Consider the following 23,109-nt stretch of genomic DNA (forward strand, 5'->3'; position numbering starts at 1 on the left):
GCCCCTCCGACCTCCTTCACCACCTCAGGAACCCACCTCTCCGCACGTCCCATCTAGAAAGCGGCTGCCTTGTATTTGCCATCATCCCAACACAGATGGTGGCGGTCAGAACGGAACTGTGGGTGTTTCGGGGGGTAAACCCAAGACAATAGCTGTGTACACACCAATTTCCGATGAATATTCTGTGGATGTTGCAAAGCCATGTTTATAGATTTTAATCATGAGCCAAGAAATGAGACCAAGATTATAATTGCTAAATCTAGACTTGGCCAGTACTGATGGTGAATGTTACGGAGCCTCCGTACATATGCTTCCTGGTTTAGGCTTCCTGACTCTACCAGAAAATGCCCACGTGCCTTCTCTTTGAATATGGAATTATTTGAAACTTATTTAGGTTTGTCAGCATCGAAGATATGCTCTGCAATTCATGATACGTTTGGCTTTTCAGTTTTAAACACACTGAATCAGTCACGCTGTGCTCTAGCGTATGTAATGGACGAGGCGAGGGCCAGAGACCTTGCGTCTGGGCAGGTGTCCTGCAGACCAGCAGCAGGCAAATTGCTTTTTCAGGATAATGGCAGGCAGCTTCTTTTTTTTTTTTCTTTTTCCCCAAATAAAGGATGTATTGTGACAATAAAGGTTAAGAGCCACATCAGTCTGAAAAGACTGTGCCTGAATTTTGTGTGTTTGCACACATATGGTTGATAATCAGCTGTGAATGACGAGTCTGGGAACCCATTTGCTCTGATTCTACTTCATACATAGAAGTCTCTAGATCTCAAAATGTTTGCTCCATGTGCAACTGCGCAAGCCATCAAATTGATGTTAAAATATATATCCCCAAACTTCTGATTTATAATGCCAGTGACAAATAGTAAAAAGGACAGGCATGCCATAAAGTTCACGGATGGGGTGATGGCAGGCACAATGATGTCTCCTAAAGAACAAGGGGGGAGTTATTTATTCTCGTGGGTTCATGAAGTAAAACACAGATAGACCGGCTGAGTGGCTCCGTGCACAGAATTTTTCATAAACATCCCACGGTGCACCCGGTTGTACATCAGCCACACATTAATTAGAGCATCCAGCAAACGCTGCAGTGTGTTCCACGCACCCAAGCGAATCTTCATTTTTCACATGCAGGGCCTGACTAATTAAAATCAGCTTTGCAATTAAATGTGGAAAATTGTGTTAAACTTTCAAGCGTAGTTAGGAAAAAAATGCAATTATTTTAGGGTATTTTATTTTAATGCACATGAAATTTCTATCAATATAAAACTGGTAAAAGGGAGGTACAGGGATCCCTGTTTCTCTCTCTGCCTTCCTCCCTGTTTCTTCTTCTTTTTCCCTTTTTTTTTTTTTTTGGATTATAGATGCTCCTCTCAGTTGCACGTTGCAATGCTCCACTATCTCTAGCCGGTACCTGGCTCTGTTCCAAGGCTTTTAGTGAGTGCTCTCTGTCGAGGCATGAATAATACAGCCCCTAGGCTGTTGGCAGAATCCAAATGAGGCATGCATACATCAGGAAGCAAGCCCTCGACTTCAGCTCCAGAACAAGCTCCCGTGAAGACAGGCAATTATTCACCCCCGGCTGCCGCCATGACGGTCACACTGGTGGGTGCAAAGGTATATGAAATGGGAGAAAATCTGAATAAGGAATGTGTACAATAAGCCGGAGAGAATCCAATAATTTTCTAATAAAAAAGAAAAGCTACCATTTGGAGCTTTTAATTTTAAAGTTTCAAGATCAATTGATTTGACTCTGGATTTTCTAAATTGGGGAGGATTTAAATAGAATACCAACACCTATCACCTAGCTTTTGGGTGCTTGTTGAGCGGGCAAGACTCTGAAGATAAATTTCAGGTCAAATTTCCATCAGAACCCTATGCTCAACAAACACATAATTTCAAAAACTGAAGTGAAGGGTAAATATAAATGAAATCCATTAAATTTCAGAAATAAATCCGGGGGGATGACAAAACAGATGAGTGAAGAATGAATCCACATTAAGGACTTCCTCCATCTCTCTCTCTCTCTTTCTCTCATTAGAGGCTTATGCAAAAATCACTATTCAGAAAGAAGTAAGCAAATCCAATAATTTCAAATGTTCCAGTATGTGTATAACTATTATAAAACAGGCTAAAATTCAAACTCCTGTACATGGTTTAGTATTACTCTGTAACAGATATTAATAAATTTTTATTATTCCTATTTCTAATTGGTATTGGCAAAATTTTTTAAACTTTAAGAACAGTAAACTGGCCACTATTTTGGGGATAAATTTAGTTTATAGAGATCTACCCCTTTCTAAACATTGATCTACTTTGTCTTCGACGCAAACAATGCTTTGACATTTGGCATTTTGCTCATATCTTAGTTCATGCAATGCTCTGGATTAATAACGACATCTCTTTATATCAGCTAGTTGAACTGCTAAAATGATTTTAGATAAAGACTGATACGTGGGGCTTCCTGTCACCGTGTCTCCACCCTTCCTCAAGATCTCCATCCTTGATTTGGGGCACGTCCCCAGAAAATCCTGCGGCCTCACGGCCTCGCCGGTGGTGCTCCCCCCAGCTTGGGGGTCTGGATCAGCACCCACGGACGCCCTGCACTGCAGCGTCGCTCACACTGTGCCGCGGGCTTTGGGCTGGGTCTACATGCTCTCCACCTGGCCTGGACCCTTCCCTGCCAACAGAGCTACAGGCCAGCAACTTCCTGAATTCCAGTGTGTGGCTTCCAGGCATTCCATTTTCTCCTGCCACCTACCCACTGTAGGAATAGCTGTGGACGTGTGGGCAGCTACTTGCTTTACACCCATGGGTATCTTCAACGCTAACAGGTCACAGTGCTTGCGCTCTAGGAGAGGACATGGTGGGGAGGAGAGCCGAGGGAGCTCAGGAAGCTCCCGTTCCTGAACTCAGGCGGCTGAGACTTTGGAAAACCCCCTTAGGATGACCAAGAGTGAGTTTTCCCATCTGCAAAGGAAGCCCTGTAGTTGGACTCACGTTTGAGATATAAGAACGTCTCTAGCTACCCACAAGTAGGGCAAGAAAAGTCGCATGCACTCAGAGGAGCAGACTTCCCTGGGCCATGTGCAAGGCCCTGTGACCATGGGTCCAGAGGAAGAGGTCAGACTCCCCACATACAGAATAGACTGTGTTAGTACTTTGGTTCGTAACAGGAGAATTATTTCTGGTCCTGACTGCAAAGTCCACGGTGTTTTTGTCATACTTATATGCCAATAACATAAAACCTCAGGTGGGAAGAACAGAAGTCAGATTCATGTGTCTAGATACTAACAACGTTTCTGAGGATAAGTGTTTGTTATACTGATTAGCCTCATGAGAGGCCTGGTCCTTCCAGGGCACAGAATGGTGAGTGACCTTGGATCCCTGCTGGTCCGTATATGGGGGTGTGAACGTATTTATCGTCAGTGTTGAGGAACTGATAGAACACCTCTATCAGATAATGGAAACCATCATTCATTTTTCTCATTTTTTCCTTGGCCGCCAGAAAACTCAGAACACAATGTCAGACTATATCTAAACCTCTGATATATCCTGGGTTTCTGGTAAAATTATGTTTGTATTTCCCTTGCGTTTTTCCTAATTTACTCTGTGATTCAACTTTTAATTGTACAGTTGTTCATGTGTTTATCAACTACCTCAAATTGTTCATGAACTACGAACACAAATAAATAGCCAGGAACAGATTATCTTTTCTTTAAGCACACGATTTTTGAAGTAAGGTGGACCATCTAATAAAAGAAGTATTACAACGTTAGCTCAACCCCCTCAAAATTTGTACCAGGATCTTAAATTGCAAATTCCTTTTTCACAGTATTGTTTCCTTTCACAGGTATTATCCAGTGGTTGAATCTCCTCTAAGCTCAGTCCCAGTTTCTTACAGACCCATAGCCCTACCTCTATCACACTGAGAAAACATCACTGAGGCGGTGTGACCAGCCACTGGGAGTCAGTGCCCCACAAAGCGGCAGTCTGGAATAGGGAAGGTATACTTGATTTTGATTTCCTCATTTTCTTATGCTAAAAATAAAGTTTAGCTGGTAGGCATCATTTTATCACTTGATATCAAATGTCTTAAAAAATTTTTAAAAATTTACATTATAAATTCCCCCCATTTGCCTCAAATTACTTTTTGTATGTTCAAATAAATGGATCTGTCCACATACTAAAACACCTTTTTACTTGGCTATGAACTGACATGATATATGAATAAAATGAAGTTATATCCCTACGAAGAATATATTCACTGAATATTTTATTGCTAAAAGACCAAAAGGATGGGTAATTTCATCAAAACCAAGACTCAGGCTGCCACTCTTGTCATATCAGAAGGGGCTGAGTCTCAGCAGGGACGAAGCAGTAGACGTCAACGTCACACTTGTGTTGTGGGGTGTGTGCAAGTATTTATGTGCGTAAATAGCTGTGAGAGAGGAGAAACTTTGGAAGCAGGAAATCTTTTAAAGCCAAAAATAATTGAAATCATACAGATTTGAAATAGCACCAGTCATAAGATGTTAATGTATACATGAGTCTTAACTACTATAAGAAGCAACTTTTCAGTTTGAGAAATTCAAATGTCATCCCTTAGTTAAAAATTACTGGTAATATATAATCATCAGGGAAATGCAAATCAAAAACCACCATGAGCTATCACCTCACACCTGTCAGAATGGCTAGAATAAAAAAGACAAGAAACAACAGGTATCAGTGAGGATATGGAGAAAGGGGAACCTCGTGCACTGTTGGTGGGAATGCAAACTGGTGCAGCCACTCTGGAAAACAGTATGGAGGTCCTCGAAAAGTTAAAAATAGAGCTACCCTACGACCCAGCAATTGCACTACTAGGTATTTACCCGAAGAAGACAGAAACACTAATTTGAAGGGATACATGCATCCGTGTTTATAACAGCATTATCTACAATAGCCAGATATGGAAGCAGCCCAAGTGGCCATCGACTGATGAACGGATAAAGAAGATGTGGTGTATATAATGGAATATTACTCAGCCACAGAAAGAAGAAAATCTTACCATCTGCAACAATGTGGATGGACCTAGAAGGTATTATGCTAAGTAAAATAAGTCAGACAAAGGCAAATATCATAGGTTGAATCTAAAAAAAAAGCCGAAGAAACAAACAAACAAAAAGCCAACAACTGACCCATAAGTATAGAGAACAACCTGACGGCTGCCGGAGGGGAGGGGAGGGCAAAACGGGTGACGGGGAGCGGGACGTGAAGGCCTCCAGTGAGGGGATGAATAAGCCAGGGGGACGCACAGGGGATACGGCCAATGCTACTCTAACCGCGTCGTGTGGGGACTACACTCGTGACGATCACGGCACAACGTAGAGAGTCGCCAAATCATCATGTTGTACACCTGAGACTAACCTAACATAGTGCACCAACCACACTCAATAGAAAATTATTGATCCCATATAGACATCAAAAACAAAACTCAGAAAGCTTCACTTGATCCCGCGCTGACACTCCTCTTGAGAATTGGCACATCGGTGATGTAAGGTTTTTTTTTTTTTTTAAAGATTTTTTATTTATTTATTTGACAGAGAGAGAGAGACAGCTAGAGAGGGAACACAAGCGGGGGAGTGGGGAGAGGGAGAAGCAGGCTCCTGGCTGAGCAGGGAGCCCGATGCGGGGCTCGATCCCAAGACCCTGGGATCATGACCTGAGCCGAAGGCAGACGCTTAACGACTGAGCCACGCAGGCGCCCCTCGGTGACGTAAGTTTTGAGTGGTAAATGGTTTTATGTAACAAGTCTGTAAGCATTGCATTCTAAAACCGAGGAAATAGAAGTCCATAAATGTAAATAATTTGTCCAAATCCCCCCCCACCCAGTTGGCTAGCGGCGCCGGGGAAACTCGAACCTGCGTCCCTTCCTGGAAAATCACTCTTCATCCACTGCCACCACATGGGCTATTTCTACTAAAATACTAAGAGTTCTAATAATTACATAGATTACGGTGCATGGCAAAACTTATGACATTATTTTAAATTAAATTAAACCATGTGTTGAAAAATTGTCTAAATTGGCTGTTCCTGTGAATCTTCTCTAACATGCCACCTTCTTCACTCCTGTAAGATCTGGGGTGTTCTGTGCTCACACCAGCATCGTGTCTCAAAGGAAAATGAAGCCTGGCCATCTTCAAGCCATCCCCAAGCTGAGCCTCAGTTACTGCTTACGCGGGGATGGAGATCTCACAGGGAGACCTCGCAGCTGTGTGGGATGCACCTTGGGTAAGAATGTGCTTTGAGTGATTCTTTGAAAACTTCATGGTTTTTCCTGAAAAACTGTGATTATCAAATTATGTCTAGATGACACCTAATCTAAACTTTTTAGCCAAAAAATAACAGGATGATAAAGTTCAACTATTGACTAATCAAGAGATGATTAAGGGAAAAACTTGATTTCGTTCATGGTCTGCTAACTTGTTTTTCATTGAAAATATAAGCAACATGGTTTTAAAAATTTTTAGATTAAGGATTTACATGCATATACCTTTATAAAATAACATAAATACTTTAAAGAAACTAATTATTTAACTTACATGTTCGGTAATTTACTATAATACACAAGAGCAATAATAATATGATAAATTAATGTTTCAATCACAAAATTCCCTTAAAAACTGACCTGTCACTCCTTTGGTATGTAACAGAAGTCTGATAACCATTTCATCATGGATGCTCATTAAAAATTCCCTGTCTCCTTAAATGCTAGCATGGGGACTTGGGGAGTAATTTATAATTTTTCCCTTGATTTTACTGAAGGACAATCAAAATAATTGCTTGATTTCACCCATAAATTAATGTTCAGCTGAAAAGGAAATAAAACATCAGGCAGTGAAGGAAGGTCACCCCGAGGTGCGGCCGGCACACCTGCTCGAGCATCTGAGCTTTCGTTACGTGGGCTTGGTTCTTGATGGCTTGTTAGGATGAACGACCTTAGACCTAGCAACCTAATTTGTGAAAAATTAGCTAAAAATTCACTACAGAGCCTGTAAACATCTCTAACTCCTCATAACCAACATCTTCCATTGAAAGGTATAGCTGCATTAATATCACAGGGAAGAAATTCCTTATGGAAAAGTAAATCTAAAGATCGATCTCTTCATGACTCTCGGCCTGAGGTGTGTGTGATAAAATTCTGCTATGATATATTTTTAGCGATAATTACCCAGCCATCTGATCTTGTAGATGTTCTCCACACCCACCTCTGTTATGGACCTAAACCTCAGTATTTACAGGAATGATATAATCATTTAAGCCTCATAGCCTCATTAGTGTGATCTGTCCTGGACGTTAATCTCTGCCAGGACCTTCCCCTACAGATGCCCAGGTGCCCGCTTGGGCTTCCCTTCCCAATCACAGAAGCTGAGCTCCTGCAGGAAGATCAGGAAGGTCATACTCTCATTTACCCTCCGTGACTTACCACCATCCTGCAGCTACCAGAATGAGCAAAGGGCCAAGGACCAGCAGGCCGTCTCAGTGGAGCAGAGGGAGGTTCTTAGCATGCCGCTGTGTGTGTGGGAAAATGAGTTTAAGCCTGGTCTTAATTTGTGGTATCTTATGTGTTATCGTGAATTCTGCCTGGAGACCCTGCACGTGAAACCAAAGGCTGAGTTCACATCAGAGAGAGGAGGAAAAGACAACACTCCCTGTTTCCAAGAATACCCCCCACTCATCGTCGCCCTTCGGTCTGCACCCTAGACAAGCCGGGCACACCGTACTTGTGGAGGAGGCGGCGGTTACCTTCTGTGTCTTGCATATTTGCCACTGACGTGACCGCTGCCATCACAACCAGGTGTGGGACAACTGCAAAGAGAAAGAGGTGGTTACACGGGGCCGAGTGCTGGGGGGATGAGGACACTGCTGGGGGGGGGCGAGCGCGCTGCTGGGGGGGGCGAGTGCTTCGGGAGCATCGGGAGGGAGGGTACACAGACAGAAGGAGGGCAACCATTAGGGCTGCTTTTTATTAGCAGGTAACCCATCAGAGCAGCCTGGCAGGAGCAAGTCCCCGGTGAGCCCGAGAGTGCCGTCTGCCCATTAAAAGGCATGGATTTTCTAAATTGCTAATGGGGATACATTTTGCCCACAGAGCACTAACCTGAAGAGCTCTTGTATGGCTGGTTCCACGGGAACTGCAGAGAGATGGAAAACAGAAATTTATCATCTATCACACATCCCCTCTCCCACAGAACGCTATCGACAGGGTGGTGTCAGAACAGGGTCCGAACGGACGGTGCACACAGCTCCGCAGGACGAAGGGGGCCCTGAGCAGGGCTTCCAGGGGCTTGGGGATGCGTGGACGTACCTCGAACCCCTTTGGACCGTGTACGATGGCGCTTCTCCTCGGCGTCCACCTCCATCTGTGGATAGAAGAGCATGCGGTCAGTGTGCAGCTCCCGCCTGCGAAGGCCAGCCGTGCATGCCCCCGAGCCCCAGCATCTTAGTGGCTATGGCGGAGCCCTCTATGGAAGGCGCGTGGGGAGGAAAGCATCAGGCAATCTAACTGTGTTACTTAAAAAAAATCAAAGCAGACCTCGACCTTGCAGGGAACGCATCATCGGGAGGCCCCGCCCTCGGTAACAGGGCAGACTGACGAAGTTTCAGGGGCAGACTGTTTACCCTTTTCAAAGACGGATCAGGATATACCTGGGTTAATTCTGAGCTGCCTAATTTGTACCAAGAACATAAGAGACGTTGCGTGTGCAAGCAGGTACATACATGTAGTCTGGAACCGAAAGTGTAATCTGATCACACCATTAAGAGAGGAGGAGGTGGGTGCAGAAGGAGGACGTGTTTAACTTGGGGGCTGACTCCGTGTCATTTAGCTTCGGATACAATCACCGCCCACTTTGGTCTAAGTTGTCATGTTATGCATCCTGGGGACACAGGCCCTCTGCCCATAGTAACGGACACATCTCACACTTCCGAGATTACAAAGCATTTTCCTGTATTACCTTGTCTGGCCCTCACAATGATTTTGTAAGAAAGGTATCTTTGTTATATCTATTTTATAGATGTGACTTGCCCAAGGTCTTCCAAGTAGAATTTTTGGTCCAAGGCCCTGAAACCAAGCCACCCGGCTTACGCATCATCTTTAAGCCGCGGGACCACTACTGGACAGGTGAACATGGTGGCAGTGTATTGGCTCACCCAATATTTCCACACGTATGTGTAACATACACACGGCAAAGCTGCACAGCTGGAGAATTTCACTCAACACAACAGAGGGCCTGATGAGAGAAGAACCCTAAGGACAAAACTCCTCTGATCACAAGGACAGGACATTTCACCCCCATCTGTGACGTCCTTGCCCATCCAAGGTACCCCAAGGCAGAAGACTGGGGCACCCCAAAATGTCTTCCATGCCCCGTTCACGTCCCCCACAGGTTAGGATGAGGAGGACATGATGGGGTGCAGAAGGGTCTTGAGATGCACGGGGCTCTGTCAGACTCACGTGAAGCAGAGAACGGGCAGATCGGCTCTAACAACGAACTGCTCCTAAGGCGCGATCCTCCACAGAGGCAACACTAAGGTGTCCTTGCGCTAAACCGGCAGCCCCCGATGGAGTGTTCCTGACAACTGACTACCAGCTGATTATTTATTAATACTGTTTGCTGAGTCTGGCAGCAGCAAAGGAAAAAATACATATAATAAAAACCACAGCTCATTTAATGAGCTTAATATCTTTTAATGGGAGATGTGTGTGCAGATCCAGGATTGTGCCAGTTTCAATGAAACAGGAATTTGAGGAAAGGAGGAGCTAGTGTGAGGTGGGCCACTGAGGAAAGACTTCATCGGGAAAGCTGTGGGATTTCAGAGCTGTCTGTGAGAAAGGGAAGATTGTGTTTTAGCGTGTGTGGAGACACTGGAAGCTGTTGCATGAACAAGTGAGGGGGTCTGTTTTCTGGGAAGCGGGCAGGTCAGGGGGGTGGCACAGGCCAGGAGAGATAGGCTTGATGCGCAGTGCAGGGCCGAGGCCACGGGGAGCGTGGGGAGGGGGCACTCTGAGCGCCCGCAGACCCGGGAGGGGCCCCCGGCAGACCCGGGAGGGGAGCCCGGCAGACCCGGGAGGTGTTCTGGAGCACGCGGGCTGGGGAGGGGCCTCACAAGTGTATTTTAGAAAAAATTAATTTAGCAGCAGTTTGAGAGCAGGTGCGGGTGGGGAGGGAAGGCAGAGATGGGCCGTCTGAGAAGGAGCGCTGTGCTGGCCTCCGTGGAGACGGCAGCTCACTCCGTCCAGGGAAGACAGATGGAGGAAGAGGAACTCAAGAAACGTTGCAGGGAAAAGGAGCATGACGCAGCGGCTTGTTTGCCCCTCTTTTGGGCACCAGCCCCTCCTCCGCGATTTCAGCACAGCCAGGCTCGGGGCTGGAATCCCCGAGTGCAGGCACGGTTTGTGGATCTGCAGAACAAGGCCACAGCACCTCCGGATAACACGTTGATGCTGCGAAATCACTACTCCACGTGGGAAAGTTTTCCGAACACCGTGAAACTGTAGCAAAGCAGATCGGGCCCACGTGACACGAGGCAAACGTGCGCCAGCGTTCAGGAAGGTGATGGGAAACAGACCGCGTCCCATCCTGCCATGCTGCGCACCTGTCATGGGACCAGGGGTGCAGAGATAATGGGCTGAAATCCTGTTCTTTAAGGAATTCAATGCTGAGTGCTAACGGGGTGCCGGAGGAGATCACTAGAGAACTGTTCCCACCGGGGCAGGTGGAGCTTGGGTGCACCATGTCTAACCCATCCTGGGAGAGAAAGTGGGGCTTCCTGGGGGGAGGGAGTTTGAGCTGAGTTTTCAAGGTTAATTGCAGGTCTGAGGTTAAAAGTGGGGGGGGTGTGTTCCAGGTAGAGGGAAGGGGCTGTGCAAAGACCCTGGGGTTTGCAGGCCTGGGGTGCAGTCCGGGGCCCCGAGGAGGGGCAGGGCTCAGGGGTTCACAGTGCAGGCCACTCGGTCCCTTCCAGGAGCACCACGGGCTGCTGCCACAGCCTCTGAGGGCAAACCTGCCTTTAGAACCGCCCCCCCCACCCTGGCTGTAACTCAGGACCGAACTTGTCACCAAGGGGGGCCGAGGCTGCCACTCCTCTGTGGGTATTAAACTGAAAAACTTGGCCTCATTAGCTAATTCTCATATGGTTGTATAAGACTTATTTTATTTTTTATGTTTAAATTTTTAATCCATCTTTTTACATCTAGAAGGACAATCTTATTTCCTTCCAGATACAGTTACTTCTGCCATTGATCACTCATTAAATACAGAACCCTTTCCCCAGCACCCTGCAATACCCTTCCTGCTGTGCGTTCAATTCCCACCAGACCCGGGTCGGCTGGGGGGCCATTCCAGCCACTCCTATCCTTGTTTGTTCTGGGCTCATCCTGCATGAAGTTTCAGGCTCTAGAACGAGTTCTGCTCTCTGCGCTGGTTCCTTGTCATTTATAAACAGTCCCGCAAAGCACCCAACGTATAGGAGACACTAAGCAAATGGGGGTTCGTTTTTCTTTCTCCTGCGAATGAACCCCAAAACCGAATAGCTCAAAACTGTTTTAAATTTTGCTTTGACTCAGATGTTTCGAGGTGCGCGAATGCCAGCAAGTTCAGATGAAGCAGAAAGCATAAAAGTCATCACCCAGAGCTTGAGGAGTGCTTCCATCTCTGACGTTTACACCCACAAGCTTATGGTCAAAGACCACCTGACACCACGGGCTCGTCCACACATCTGCCTCTTTGGGGACCCTGGGCCCGCCCGCCACCCCCAAAGGCAGGCTTCTGCTGTCCCGCGGCTTTCCCTCCCCTGGCGGCCGCCCTTGGAAGCGCCCCGGGAACTGTGCTTCGGAGTCTGTTCCTCTGGGGCCCTGAGACCGGTGGCAGGAGCTCCACTGGACGACACCGTGACGGTGAGTATGAGTTCGCTCTTCCCTGGGGCCGGAGACCGTGAATTCTGCTGTCACGGCTCAGGTTCCGACCCCTTCGCCAGTAATTCACATTTGGCAAACATACCCTCACGCCCACCTTAGCATGAATGCTTTTATTTGTAAGTCCAGTGCTTATATTTAGAATAACAAGAGGTTTCTTTTAGGAACCTTAAATCTTTTATACTTAAAGAAAAGTCTCAAATGTAAGACATTTACTTTAGAACCAACAGAAGTTACCAAACTGACTTATTGAAGAGAGAGTAGGCTAATTATTTTATAATATGTAAAGTTTACACTTAGAATCAGGACTGAGTTTATAATTTTCCCTCTGTCCCCCCATCCCCCCAAAGTGCACACTTTCTTCAGGTTGAGGCCTCATGAAGATTACAGAATATTAACTAATCAAAAACTCAGAGGTTCGTTACAGTCCCGTCAGCTCTTGGAAGCTGCTTTCCAGCAGTGAACAGCTCTTCAGGCCATAGCAGCGGGCCCCGGGGAGGGGCGCCGGGGGTCCCAGCTCAGCGGGAGCCCGCTGACGGCCACCCTGCACTCTGCACGCCAGCAGCCTGCTCCTTCCGGCGGGACCAGCGTGGGAGAGACGGGGTCTCCCTGGTACAGAGCTCGGACTGGACACAGCTGAGCCCTGAGCTCTCTCCCCCAGAGCTGCCCCTCAATTATTCAGGAAGCAATTACCCATTTCGTCAATTAGCCAGACCCATCTTTCACCTCCTGCTGCTCAGCATCCGGTTCCTTCACTGCTCATTAGCACCATCAGGAGGACTGTGCTGTGCGTGAGCAGGAAGTGAAGTTCATTGACTAAGTGGTGTGACTCGGAGGAAGTCTGGGCAAGGAATAATGAAGAGAAGCCAGAGCGTCCGGCCAAATCAAGAGCGCAGATCAAACCACGTGCCCATGTTTTTCCCGGCGCTCTTATTCCCATGAGCTACTGTCCCCGGGGTCACCGAGGCCTGGCCCTCCATGTCCACCATCTCATGACACACACCGCCGCCTCCATGTCCCCACCCAGACTCAAGGAAGTCTCGGCTCATAAAAACCCATCTGTGAAGATCGGCAAGAACCAGACATTCTCTGTGGTTGTCCTCCTTGAATTGCGTTTAGAATAAGTACAATAGCAATTAAAAAATTTTTCCCCCAAGACGACAAAGTGATTTTTAGTGAATTTAATGTAGTGCAAATACATTAAATTTTAGGATTTCTGTCCAATGTTTATATTAAGTGACAGGATGGCATATTGTTAGGATGTTGCGGAGTTAGGAGCGATGGATGGGTCATGCGCCATGGTTTGTGACCGTTTCCTTGTCAGGTATCCAACCTCACAGTTTGGAAATGAGGAAAGACGAGGTGCATAAGACAGGTGGCAAAGCCTTGACTTGTCTGCTCCTACTTCTCCTTTTCCTTCCTAACCTTTCTCAGTGAGCACTGGTAGCCAGTGAAGCCAACCTCAGCAGAAGGAGGCCCAGGTCCCGGCCCTGCGGCCTCGTCACCGCATCGCCTTGCATACGCGTGCTTGGTAAGCGGAAGCTTGGCGCCAACAGGGGCAAGAGAGAGGAAATGAGACTAGGAATTACCTGAGCAAAAGAGAAAATGCAGACTCAGCTAAGCAGCCTCCTCCCGGGCCCCCAGCACAGAGTGTGGCCCGGTGACCCAGCAGGGAGCCCACCTCTGTGGGACCCGCGTCACACACTTGTCACCCTTGGAGGGAACGCAGGATATTATGGAAACGAACATAACTGAAATTCATTTGAATGAGAAGATTTGGGGCCTAATTATGTTGTGAACTTGTCAATAAGCTTAAGTAGGTGGCATAAAAAAAAATTCAGAAAGTCATTATAAAAACATGGCTCCATAAAACCTGACCATCACGGGAACGGAGCAGGGAAGAGCAGCTTCGCTTGGTTTGTGGATTGCCTGTCATCAGGCCTAGGTAGACAGTTCATGCACAATGTCAAGTTTTGATCGTAAAGTGTCAGACTGTCCTTGGACTCCTGTCCCCAGCGCTGGCCTCTGCCAGTTGCTCCCCAGATGGAGGCTCTGAGTGGCAGCAGTTGGGGCAAACACTCAGCTGTGGGGCAGGAAAACGTGGAGCCCGGGGGGCAGGTGGGTGAGTCTATGACGGCCCGTGTTTGGCTTTGGTCTTGAGACAACCCTGGGAGACTCCTCCTCACGACCACATGCTGGGCACGCCCTGGCCACGGAGGTGGACACGGCTTGAGTGCTGTGGGGGGAGAGGCCACGTTTTCAAAGAAAAAGTATAGATTTGTGGCCTGACAAATACCACTCATGCTGTCTCCTAGAAGGGCAAGAGCAGTGAGGGAGGCAAGGCTTCAAACCAAATTACTGGGCCTTCTGGGACATCAGGGACTTTTCTGGCACACCTAGATAGGACAGCTGAAATCAGAGCAGCCTTGGAAATGTGGGACGGGCACTTGCTCTCAGGGCCCACAACTGTCACCCACACAGTATTACCAGGGAGCCCCGGAAGGAAATCCTCCTAAGCAGCACAGGCCAAACCCTTAATCCACTTCTGCACCTAGTTTGGGGCTTCCCACTTGAAAAATAATGCAACGCATCTGCGTGGTGGTCGGTGGAGTGTCTGACTCTTGATTTTGGCTCAGGTCCTGACCTCAGGGTCGTGACCGTGCTCGGGGGGGAGTCTGCTTGAGATCGTCTCTCCCTCTGCCCCTCCCCCGCTCTCACTCTCTCTCTCTCCTCTCTCTGAAATAAATAAGTCTTTAAAAATAATAAAAAATAAAAGTAATGCAACAAATCCTAAACACAATCCTTAGAAACTAGCAATCATTGCAATGATGGTCGGCAATAAAAATGTCCTGAAACAGGAGCCCTTGAGGGGAAATGTGTCATCTTGACACAGGAATTTTGACAGCAAGGCGCAGGGGATGCTGTGAATTTGGGCACCTGCACAAGAGGGCCCTGTGCTGACCCCTGAGGATCATGGAGGAACCTCGTCTCTTCACCCCAAGACCTGCCTGTGTGTTGGGGGGACAGGGTTCGGCCTGACAGAGGCCGGAGAACAGCCCGATGAAGTTCAGTCCACCCCTAGCCCTCCGAAAGTAGACAAAGAAGACTGGCGAGAAAGAGCAGGTCTTGCCCTTGAGGCATGTGGACACGTGGCAGAAAGATTCGCAGGCTTACGGCAGGCATCTATACGTTTTGGTAAAAGGAGTGAATTAATGAATGAAGGAAGGAATTACAGGGAGCTAATGATTCGCTCGGTCAGCTCCGTTGTTTAACTACTATTTATTAATAATTTGATTACAGTTTTAAAACTTCTGTAATACAAATAAAGAGCTGAGCAGAGAAATATCTGCACCCCGTGCAGACAGGAGATGTCTCTGCTTTTCTGCAAGTGTGTGGGGCATTGGGGGCAGCGCCATGGCCACGGGAGGCCTGTGTGCACGCTCACTGGACTGCACTCGGGGGCGGTGCCATGGCCACGGGAGGCCTGTGTGCACGCTCACTGGACTGCACACGGGGGTGGTGCCATGGCCACGGGAGGCCTGTGTGCACGCTCACTGGACTGCACTCGGGGGTGATGCCACGGCCACGGGAGGCCTTTGTGCACACTCACTGGACTGCACTCGGGAATGGTGCCACGGCCACGGGAGGCCTGTGTGCACACTCATTGGACTGCACATGGGGGTGGTGCCACGGCCACGGGAGGCTGTGTGCACGCTCACTGGACTGCACTCGGGGGTGGTGCCACGGCCACGGGAGGCCTTTGTGCACACTCACTGGACTGCACTCGGGAATGGTGCCACGGCCACGGGAGGCCTGTGTGCACACTCATTGGACTGCACACGGGGGTGGTGCCACGGCCACGGGAGGCCTTTGTGCACACTCACTGGACTGCACTCGGGAATGGTGCCACGGCCACGGGAGGCCTGTGTGCACACTCATTGGACTGCACATGGGGGTGGTGCCACGGCCACGGGAGGCTGTGTGCACGCTCACTGGACTGCACTCGGGGGTGGTGCCACGGCCACGGGAGGCCTTTGTGCACACTCACTGGACTGCACTCGGGAATGGTGCCACGGCCACGGGAGGCCTGTGTGCACACTCATTGGACTGCACACGGGGGTGGTGCCACGGCCACGGGAGGCCTTTGTGCACACTCACTGGACTGCACTCGGGAATGGTGCCACGGCCACAGGAGGCCTGTGTGCACGCTCACTGGACTGCACACGGGGGTGGTGGCCACGGCCACTGGACTGTACTCGGGGGTGGTGCCACGGCCACGGGAGGCCTGTGTGCACGCTCACTGGACTGCACTCGGGAATGGTGCCACGGCCACGGGACTGCACACTGGGGTGGTGGCCACGGCCTTGTGAGGTTGCATGCGCTCACTGGACTTCTTGTCGGCAGGAAGCGGAAAGCTCTGGGAAGACTTTTACAACCTCCGAGGGTGGGGAGTCGGTTTGTCAGGAGCCCCAGGTGTCCTTGGCCCCAGGATGCTTCCTCACAACCATGTGGGGGCTCAGGGCCTAGTAGAGCATTTGAAACAAACCCAAATTTCAAAGGCTTCAAGGTGACTCCAGGAAGATAAAGGCAGTGGCTTTTAACAAAATAACTCCTGTTTGATATCACTCATATTTGGGTGACCTGGCAGTTTTATATCCATAAAAATCTGTTTTCCAGTTTATATTCTCTATCACCACGGTGGTGAGGCCCCATAGCCCCGAGCGGTGGTTCTGGGGGCCGAGCGGCAGGGCGGGCAGAGGGAACCTTCTGGGCGGAGTGCATCTCAGCTCGTGGGCCGCCGGCGTGGGGTGCCCCAGGGAGAGTGGGGGCCGCTGCCCAGCTCTGTGAGCTCACACTCCGAGCTAACCACCCAGAGCCGAAGCTTATTTCATATTTCACTGTTGTGTTTACAGCCCCAGTGTGGTCTTCCCTTTCACGTGAGGAACAGCCGAGCAAGGAGGGTGCCTGTTTCCAGAATTTTAGTTGAAATGCCAAATCAGGTGCCCTTCAAATACTAAACTATTTTTTGGTAAGATAACTATTGCTTTTTTGGCCCCAAATGAAAAACTAAGAATAGAAACCAGCATCTGCATTGAAGATCGGATTTGTGGAATTTGAGTGTGTTTCTGATTATTGCTGCATCACTTTGTCCTGCCAGCAAGTTCTGGAAGGAAAATACCAAGAGTCAGATTTTAGGGCGGGGGGCGCAAGTCTCATGGCCTGAGTGAGAGTCAGTATCCAGCCCCAGAACTGTTCTGCTAGGCTCTCAGTGCTCAACACATCGAGCTAATACCCAAAAATCTGGAAACTTGATATCCAAATTTGGATTTCTGATTTTTCTGGAAAAATAGGAGGATCTGGAAACACTGCACAGCTGGCTAGAGAGGCAGTATTCCCACGTGGCAGTCGCCACGGCCTGATCTCCTCTTCCAGCCCGTCCCCTGCTATGGCACGGCCCACCATCGGGCATGTGCTGTTTCTATCTGTGGCAGTAGCTCCGCTGTGCTCGGCTGGGTGGGCTGTGTGCCCCGTGCATGTGCCGTCCAGCTCTCCTGCTCCTGCCCAGCACTCTCTGCCCTCAGGGATACCCGAGTCTGAGGAAAGCAAGCAGCATCTAAGTCCCGCGGCCTGGGAGAGTCATGGACATGGTAGGATCTCATGGAAGTCCACAGAGCGCCCTTCCCGTCCTGGCTCTCAAGACCGGGCCGTGGACAGAGGCTTCCGTGGCAGTGGATCGGGGGCCTGTGGCTGTGTCTTCTCCAACTTCTCCAGCAGCTGGCTGTGTCCCCGGCTCAGGAACTTTTACTCCATGTTTAATAATTCAATTTTCCATCCATCCCTCTTCTTGGAGTCATTTTTTCTTTAATTTCCCCTTGTTGTCCCTGCAAGTTACTGCAAACAAGTATGCAGAGACTTTGCAGTGGCCTTCAAAGGAATCACAGCCTGTCTTAGCATGCTGGTTTCGGCTTCTGTCCTCCCCTCCAGACACGGGCACCACCTGGTCCCCCCAGTGCCGGCCCACGGCGGGGCCTGTCCCGGGTAGGGGGGTCGGGAGGGCACACACGGCACGAGGGCCTTCTGGACGTCTGGGGGTGTGCTTCTCCCGCTGTAGACGGCGCGGTCCCCGGAGCCTGCCGACTGCCCAGAGGGGAGGGCTGGCCACGTCGGGGCCCTCTGTGTGCCCGATCGCCTCCATGGGCATGCGTCTCAGAGGTAGGGGGCTGGCGGTGTGACGGCCGGCTCCACGTTTACTAACTGTGAGAGGCTGGGCAGAGTCACGTCTGTGGATCACAGTTCTCTCCTCTGTGAAGTTCCTCCGTATCTCCCTGGGCAGCCGAGAGGCTCCAGTAACGTGATTCCATGGGAGAACCGTGCACAGCACCTGGTGCATGAGAAAGGCTTCCTTCCTCTGTTTCCCAAAGGCGTGGAGAGCAGAGATGCTCACAATATCCAGGTTCTGGGCACACATGTCATTTGTGATGCAGGGTGGGTGTTGTGCTCTCTGTGTTTGCAATCACCTTTCCTAACACCAACACTTTCGTGGCCTCTGAGTATCGGAACCAGTGCAAACATGCACAGCTCCGGAGGAGAGACTCCATAACGACTCCCAGGGCCCAGTCATATTTACAAAACCTAAAATGTGTGTGTGTGTGTGTGTGCGTGCCGCGCGTGCACCTGGGACTCTTGATCTCCCTCAATCCAGCTAACCGTTTTCAACAGGGCTTGAGACTTCTCTAATTTCCTGGACACGCAGCAGAACGAGAAGCCGGGAAACAGCTCATCCCACACCAGGCTGGCTCTCTGGGGCTCCTAGGGCTCCAGGACGGCAGGCAGGGGAGACCCGGCCCATAAGGCCAGCGCGGGTGGTCTGGGGCACGAACGAGCAACATCGGTCCTCGCGTTCCTGCGCCCCATGCACAGCACCTGGCCCAGAACCAGCTTGATAACCACTGGCCACGTTGTGCTAAACAAAGATATCACAGTTCTCTGAAAAGTCAGGTGGATGCTGGGCAAACTTTCTTGGAAATACGGAAAGAAGTTCTACACAAAGAAAAGGAGTAAAAAAAAAGCGGAACACTTTCTAGAAGGGAAGATTCCTACAGAGGAAGGGGCTGTTCACAAATGTCAACTAGGGAATGCATTTTCACCCAAAAAAGATAGGTGGAGGGTCATTTTAGTGACTTGTAGTTGCTTTTTCAGACAAGAACGATCTGAAATAAAACCGTCACTCTCAGCCCATGGGGCGCCTGCACCCTCAGCTTCCCGCTGGGCGGCGCACAGCCCCTCCGGTCCTGTCCCCTCCCGTCCCGTCTCTGCTGCGGGGCATGGACAAGGCGAGCGCCCTCCTTGCGACACCCAGGCGGCGCCCCTCACTCCTGCACGGCGGCTGCTTACAGACTCACGGATTACTTACAGACTGGCCGGTGGTTTCTGCAAGCAAGATCTTTAGCCCCTGGCTCCTCTACATACGGGCTGTTTCTTGTAAATAAAAGACCCTTAATTGGTAAATCGCTGAGAAGACAGACACACAGATAAGAACTTGTAACACCAAGTGCCAAAATGCAAATGCTACCGTGTGGACTTGGGAAGGCCGCGCAGAGCTGTGGGCAGGCTTGGGCCCGGCGCTGACCGCCCTGCGCCGGAGTCTTCCTTCGTCTCTGCAGCTGCACGACCTTGGACGCGAGCTAACCCGGCGCATCCCCAGTCCCTAAATTCTAAGTGTGTGGGTCATAGCACCCACGTGGGTCCCGGGGATGCTGGGAGATCGAAGGAGAAAATGGCTTTGCCAGCGTTCTGGGAAAACTGAAGAGTGTTTGCGTGAGGGGCCAGCGCCGTCCGGTCAGCCGAGCATGCTGGCCGGTCCGCCTGACGGTACAACGTCTTCCTCGTTGTTTGGCAAGCCCTGGAGAGGAGGGACCTTGTCCCAGTGTCGGTCCCCGCTGTGATTTACTGAATAAATGAAGTGATCATCCCTTCGGTCGAAAACCTTAAAATCACATTTGACTTTTGTCTTTTCTCCGTTCCTCTGTCAAATCATTCCTCACGTTCTGGTTTTCACGGCCACGCCTTTCTACCACCTGCGTGCAGCTCGAGTTCAAACCCTGGCTATTCGGGCTGAGTCACGGGGATGATCCCGTAATGCCGGACCCTCTCCGTCCCGTCGTCCGCTGTGACGCCATCATCCCATTTCCTTCGTGGACTCGCCGGCTGGAGAGCCCAGGAGCCTTCCCTGTTGACCCCCTCCCTCGCGTCGGTAAGCAACGGTGTCTGCCTCTTTTTCCTGTGTTTCTCCTACTTTACTGGATCAGAAATCAGAAGCAGAAACCCAGGGATGCATCAGCTGTGCGGTGGGGGGCCGAGCAACACAGAGCCGACGCCGCGCCCAGAGCCGCGCTCCCTCTGCTCCTCAAGCACCACGAACACACAGAGCAGGCCCCCTTTGTCTGTCGACTGTTTACAGACGCGGACTCCGTGCTACACAAACTTCTGTAAGCTGCTGCTTCCACTTAGGAGAAGTCACAGGTGTCTAATCCTCCAGGCGAGGCCGAGGGCTCAACTCATTTTTCGGACGGATGCATCGTATTTCCCAGAATGTGTGTCCTAAAATTTATCCAGCCATCCCTGTAAGTTCCCTGACTAATGGGTATTTAGGTTGTTTTATTTCATTTAATTGTTTTATTCTGCTATAAAAAGAAGTGCAATAAATATCACACACATCTTGGTGCATATTTCCATAATATAGTTTTTTTAGAGGATAGTTTCAGTTTTTCTGGACGATGTACAAATCCATGCACTTTTTAGTGATGTGTGATTATCCCTATTTTTCTAAGTGCTGATCGACAATGGACCACAGGAGCCTCATTTTTGCCGAGTGACATAATGTACCATCATTGCTCACGTTCTCCTTCCCTGACCGCAGATTAGGTTCAGCGCCTTCCCACACGTGGCCTCTTGCTTTCTCTCTCCTGGGAAATCCTGATGCTCACCCTTTGCCTAGTTTTAAAATGTTCCCATGGATTTGCAATAGCTCCTTGTACATTTGAGGTATGAATCTCGGTGCCCATCTTATTTGGTGGGGGTATTTTCTTTCACCTGTTTTTCCCTTTGCCGGTGGTATTTCCCCCATATATGCAAAAAAATGTAGGTGACCCAACTGGTCACTTGGAAAGAGCTGCTGGGCTCTAGCGTGTGGTTGTGGTTTCCGGGTGCTCGCCGCCCTCATGCCAGCGGCCCCGGGCCTCCTGGGCCCTCTCGGGGTACAGTCGGGTCCCCACGCCGGCAGCCCGTCCTCCTCCAGGCTGGAGTGCGGGGGCTCACGTGGGGGTCTGCTCCACATGCTCGTGCCGTGTGTGTGAGCCAGCCAACAAGCATGGCCCCCTGCTCTAGTAAACACCTGCTCGCCCCACGCCCCCCTGAGGCAGCCGCGCAATGAGAGACCACACCCATCCTTTAGGCAGATATAAAGCCCCACACATGTGACCAAAGAAAGCTTTTAATAAGCAGTAATTAATGTCCTATATTCATAAGCAGATCTATGTTCACTCTGAGACTGTATTTGACTTATATTCAGCATTCCCCCAACCTAAATTTTGATAAAGTGTTACAAAAAATAAAATTCAAAGATTCAAATATGTTTTGACCTAGAGAAATATTAATAGAAGGGTCCATTGTATAATATTTCAAATTATCCTAGTGGTTTTCTAGTTTATAACTTTCTAAGCCTGTTTTTCTTTTTAAGTTGAAGTACACTCGACATGGAAAACCATTTCGGGTGCAGAACACAGTGACCGGACATCCACACACGTTATGAAAGGCTCGCATGGTGAGCAGTCACCGTCTGCCCCCACCTGAAGTTTCTGTCCTTTCGACGATACTCCCTATGCTCTACTTCTCATCCCTGTGACTTATTTATTGTATAACTGGAAGTTTGTACTTTTAAAATCCAAGTTTTCTAAAAAAGATTTCATTTTACTTGTTTTTTTAAGGAGAGAACAAAGCTAAAAGAATAAAGAAGAATTAGAGAAGCTACGTGGGAGGTGTGTCCGTGTCCAGGGGGAGATGAACCACACAATTCCACAGGAAATGTTCAGAAATTAAAATGTTTCAGAAATTGCTCAATGGGAAATGTTCATGAATTTTAGGGAGAAGGGTTCGGGTTTGGAATCTTAAGCATGAAGTGTAGCTTTTTCCATTTATTGTGTCTCTTTGCCCCTTGAGCCTCAGTTTCCTAGAAAGGATACAGACAGGACAGTGTCCCCACTGGGGCCCAGGTGGGCGTGCAAGCTCGTAATAGCCCAGGAGAATGGCTCTGCACATGTGGGGGCGTGCCGGCCCCCGCTGAATTGTGACCTCAGCCGTGTGGACACTGTCATTTTGCCCTCACTAGGCTGTCACTGTCCGATGCCTGTGTGCGGTTCAGGGTTCCTCCTCAAGGGGAGAACTCTGCCATCCGATGAGACAGGGCTCTCAGAGGGCAGGTGTGGGATACCACACGGCGACAGAAGATGATGGGACTATCCAAGTGATGGGAAGGGGACCTAAAGAAACAGCATGTGACAGAAAGCAAGAGAGAAAGTTCTAGAAGGGGTGTGTGGGGGAGGAAGGCACACAGAGTTGTGACCACAGGGTTTTGGGGGAAGCTCTGAGTGCAGTTCATTGGTCCCGATCTCGACCCCCCTCGGGGCGGTCGAACGTGGGCAACACCGCCTTGCTCCGTCCATCCACGGAAGTTCCATCCATGGATGCTGGGATGTGGGCCTGCTTGGTGCTTGACACCCCTCCGCCCCAACACATCTGGAGTTGGTGCTCATGAGGTCCATGTGGGATCTGAGAGAGGAGTTTGGGGGAGCTGGGACAGCAGTACGCTTTCCACAGACGCCAGTGGATGGGCAGCGAGGGAGGGGAGGCCCCAGAAGGACGGACACGAGGTAAGAGCTTCTGGGAGTAAAGAGAGTGTCTCTCTTTGGTCAAGCCCAGGATGGGGTGGGTCTGCCCCTCAGAGGGGGAGAGGGAGAGGGCAGGAGAGGGCAGGCGGATGGGGCATTAGGAGGAGCAAACAGACCCACTCTGAGGCTGCACGCAGGGAAGACGGCGGGTGAGGGAAAGCAGGGGGTTGAGGAGGGGTGAGAGCTCCCGTCCTG

General features: G+C 49.7%; 1 protein-coding gene across 18 annotated transcripts in view; it reads right to left on the reverse strand.

The window, feature by feature from the left end:
• MYT1L (myelin transcription factor 1 like) overlaps nucleotides 1-23,109 on the reverse strand; it is a 427,780-nt gene that overhangs the window by 131,806 nt on the left and 272,865 nt on the right. For all 18 annotated transcript variants that reach the window (XM_078055898.1, XM_078055892.1, XM_078055900.1 and 15 more), the window contains 3 exons: nucleotides 8,360-8,414; nucleotides 8,153-8,186; nucleotides 7,798-7,860 (listed from right to left, as the gene is read on the reverse strand). In XM_078055898.1, the coding sequence (XP_077912024.1) occupies nucleotides 7,798-7,860; nucleotides 8,153-8,186; nucleotides 8,360-8,414 (152 nt within the window). The remainder of the gene's footprint in view (nucleotides 1-7,797; nucleotides 7,861-8,152; nucleotides 8,187-8,359; nucleotides 8,415-23,109) is intronic.

Source organism: Halichoerus grypus, chromosome 10 (genome assembly GCF_964656455.1).
Source record: "Halichoerus grypus chromosome 10, mHalGry1.hap1.1, whole genome shotgun sequence".
Taxonomy (NCBI): domain Eukaryota; kingdom Metazoa; phylum Chordata; class Mammalia; order Carnivora; family Phocidae; genus Halichoerus; species Halichoerus grypus.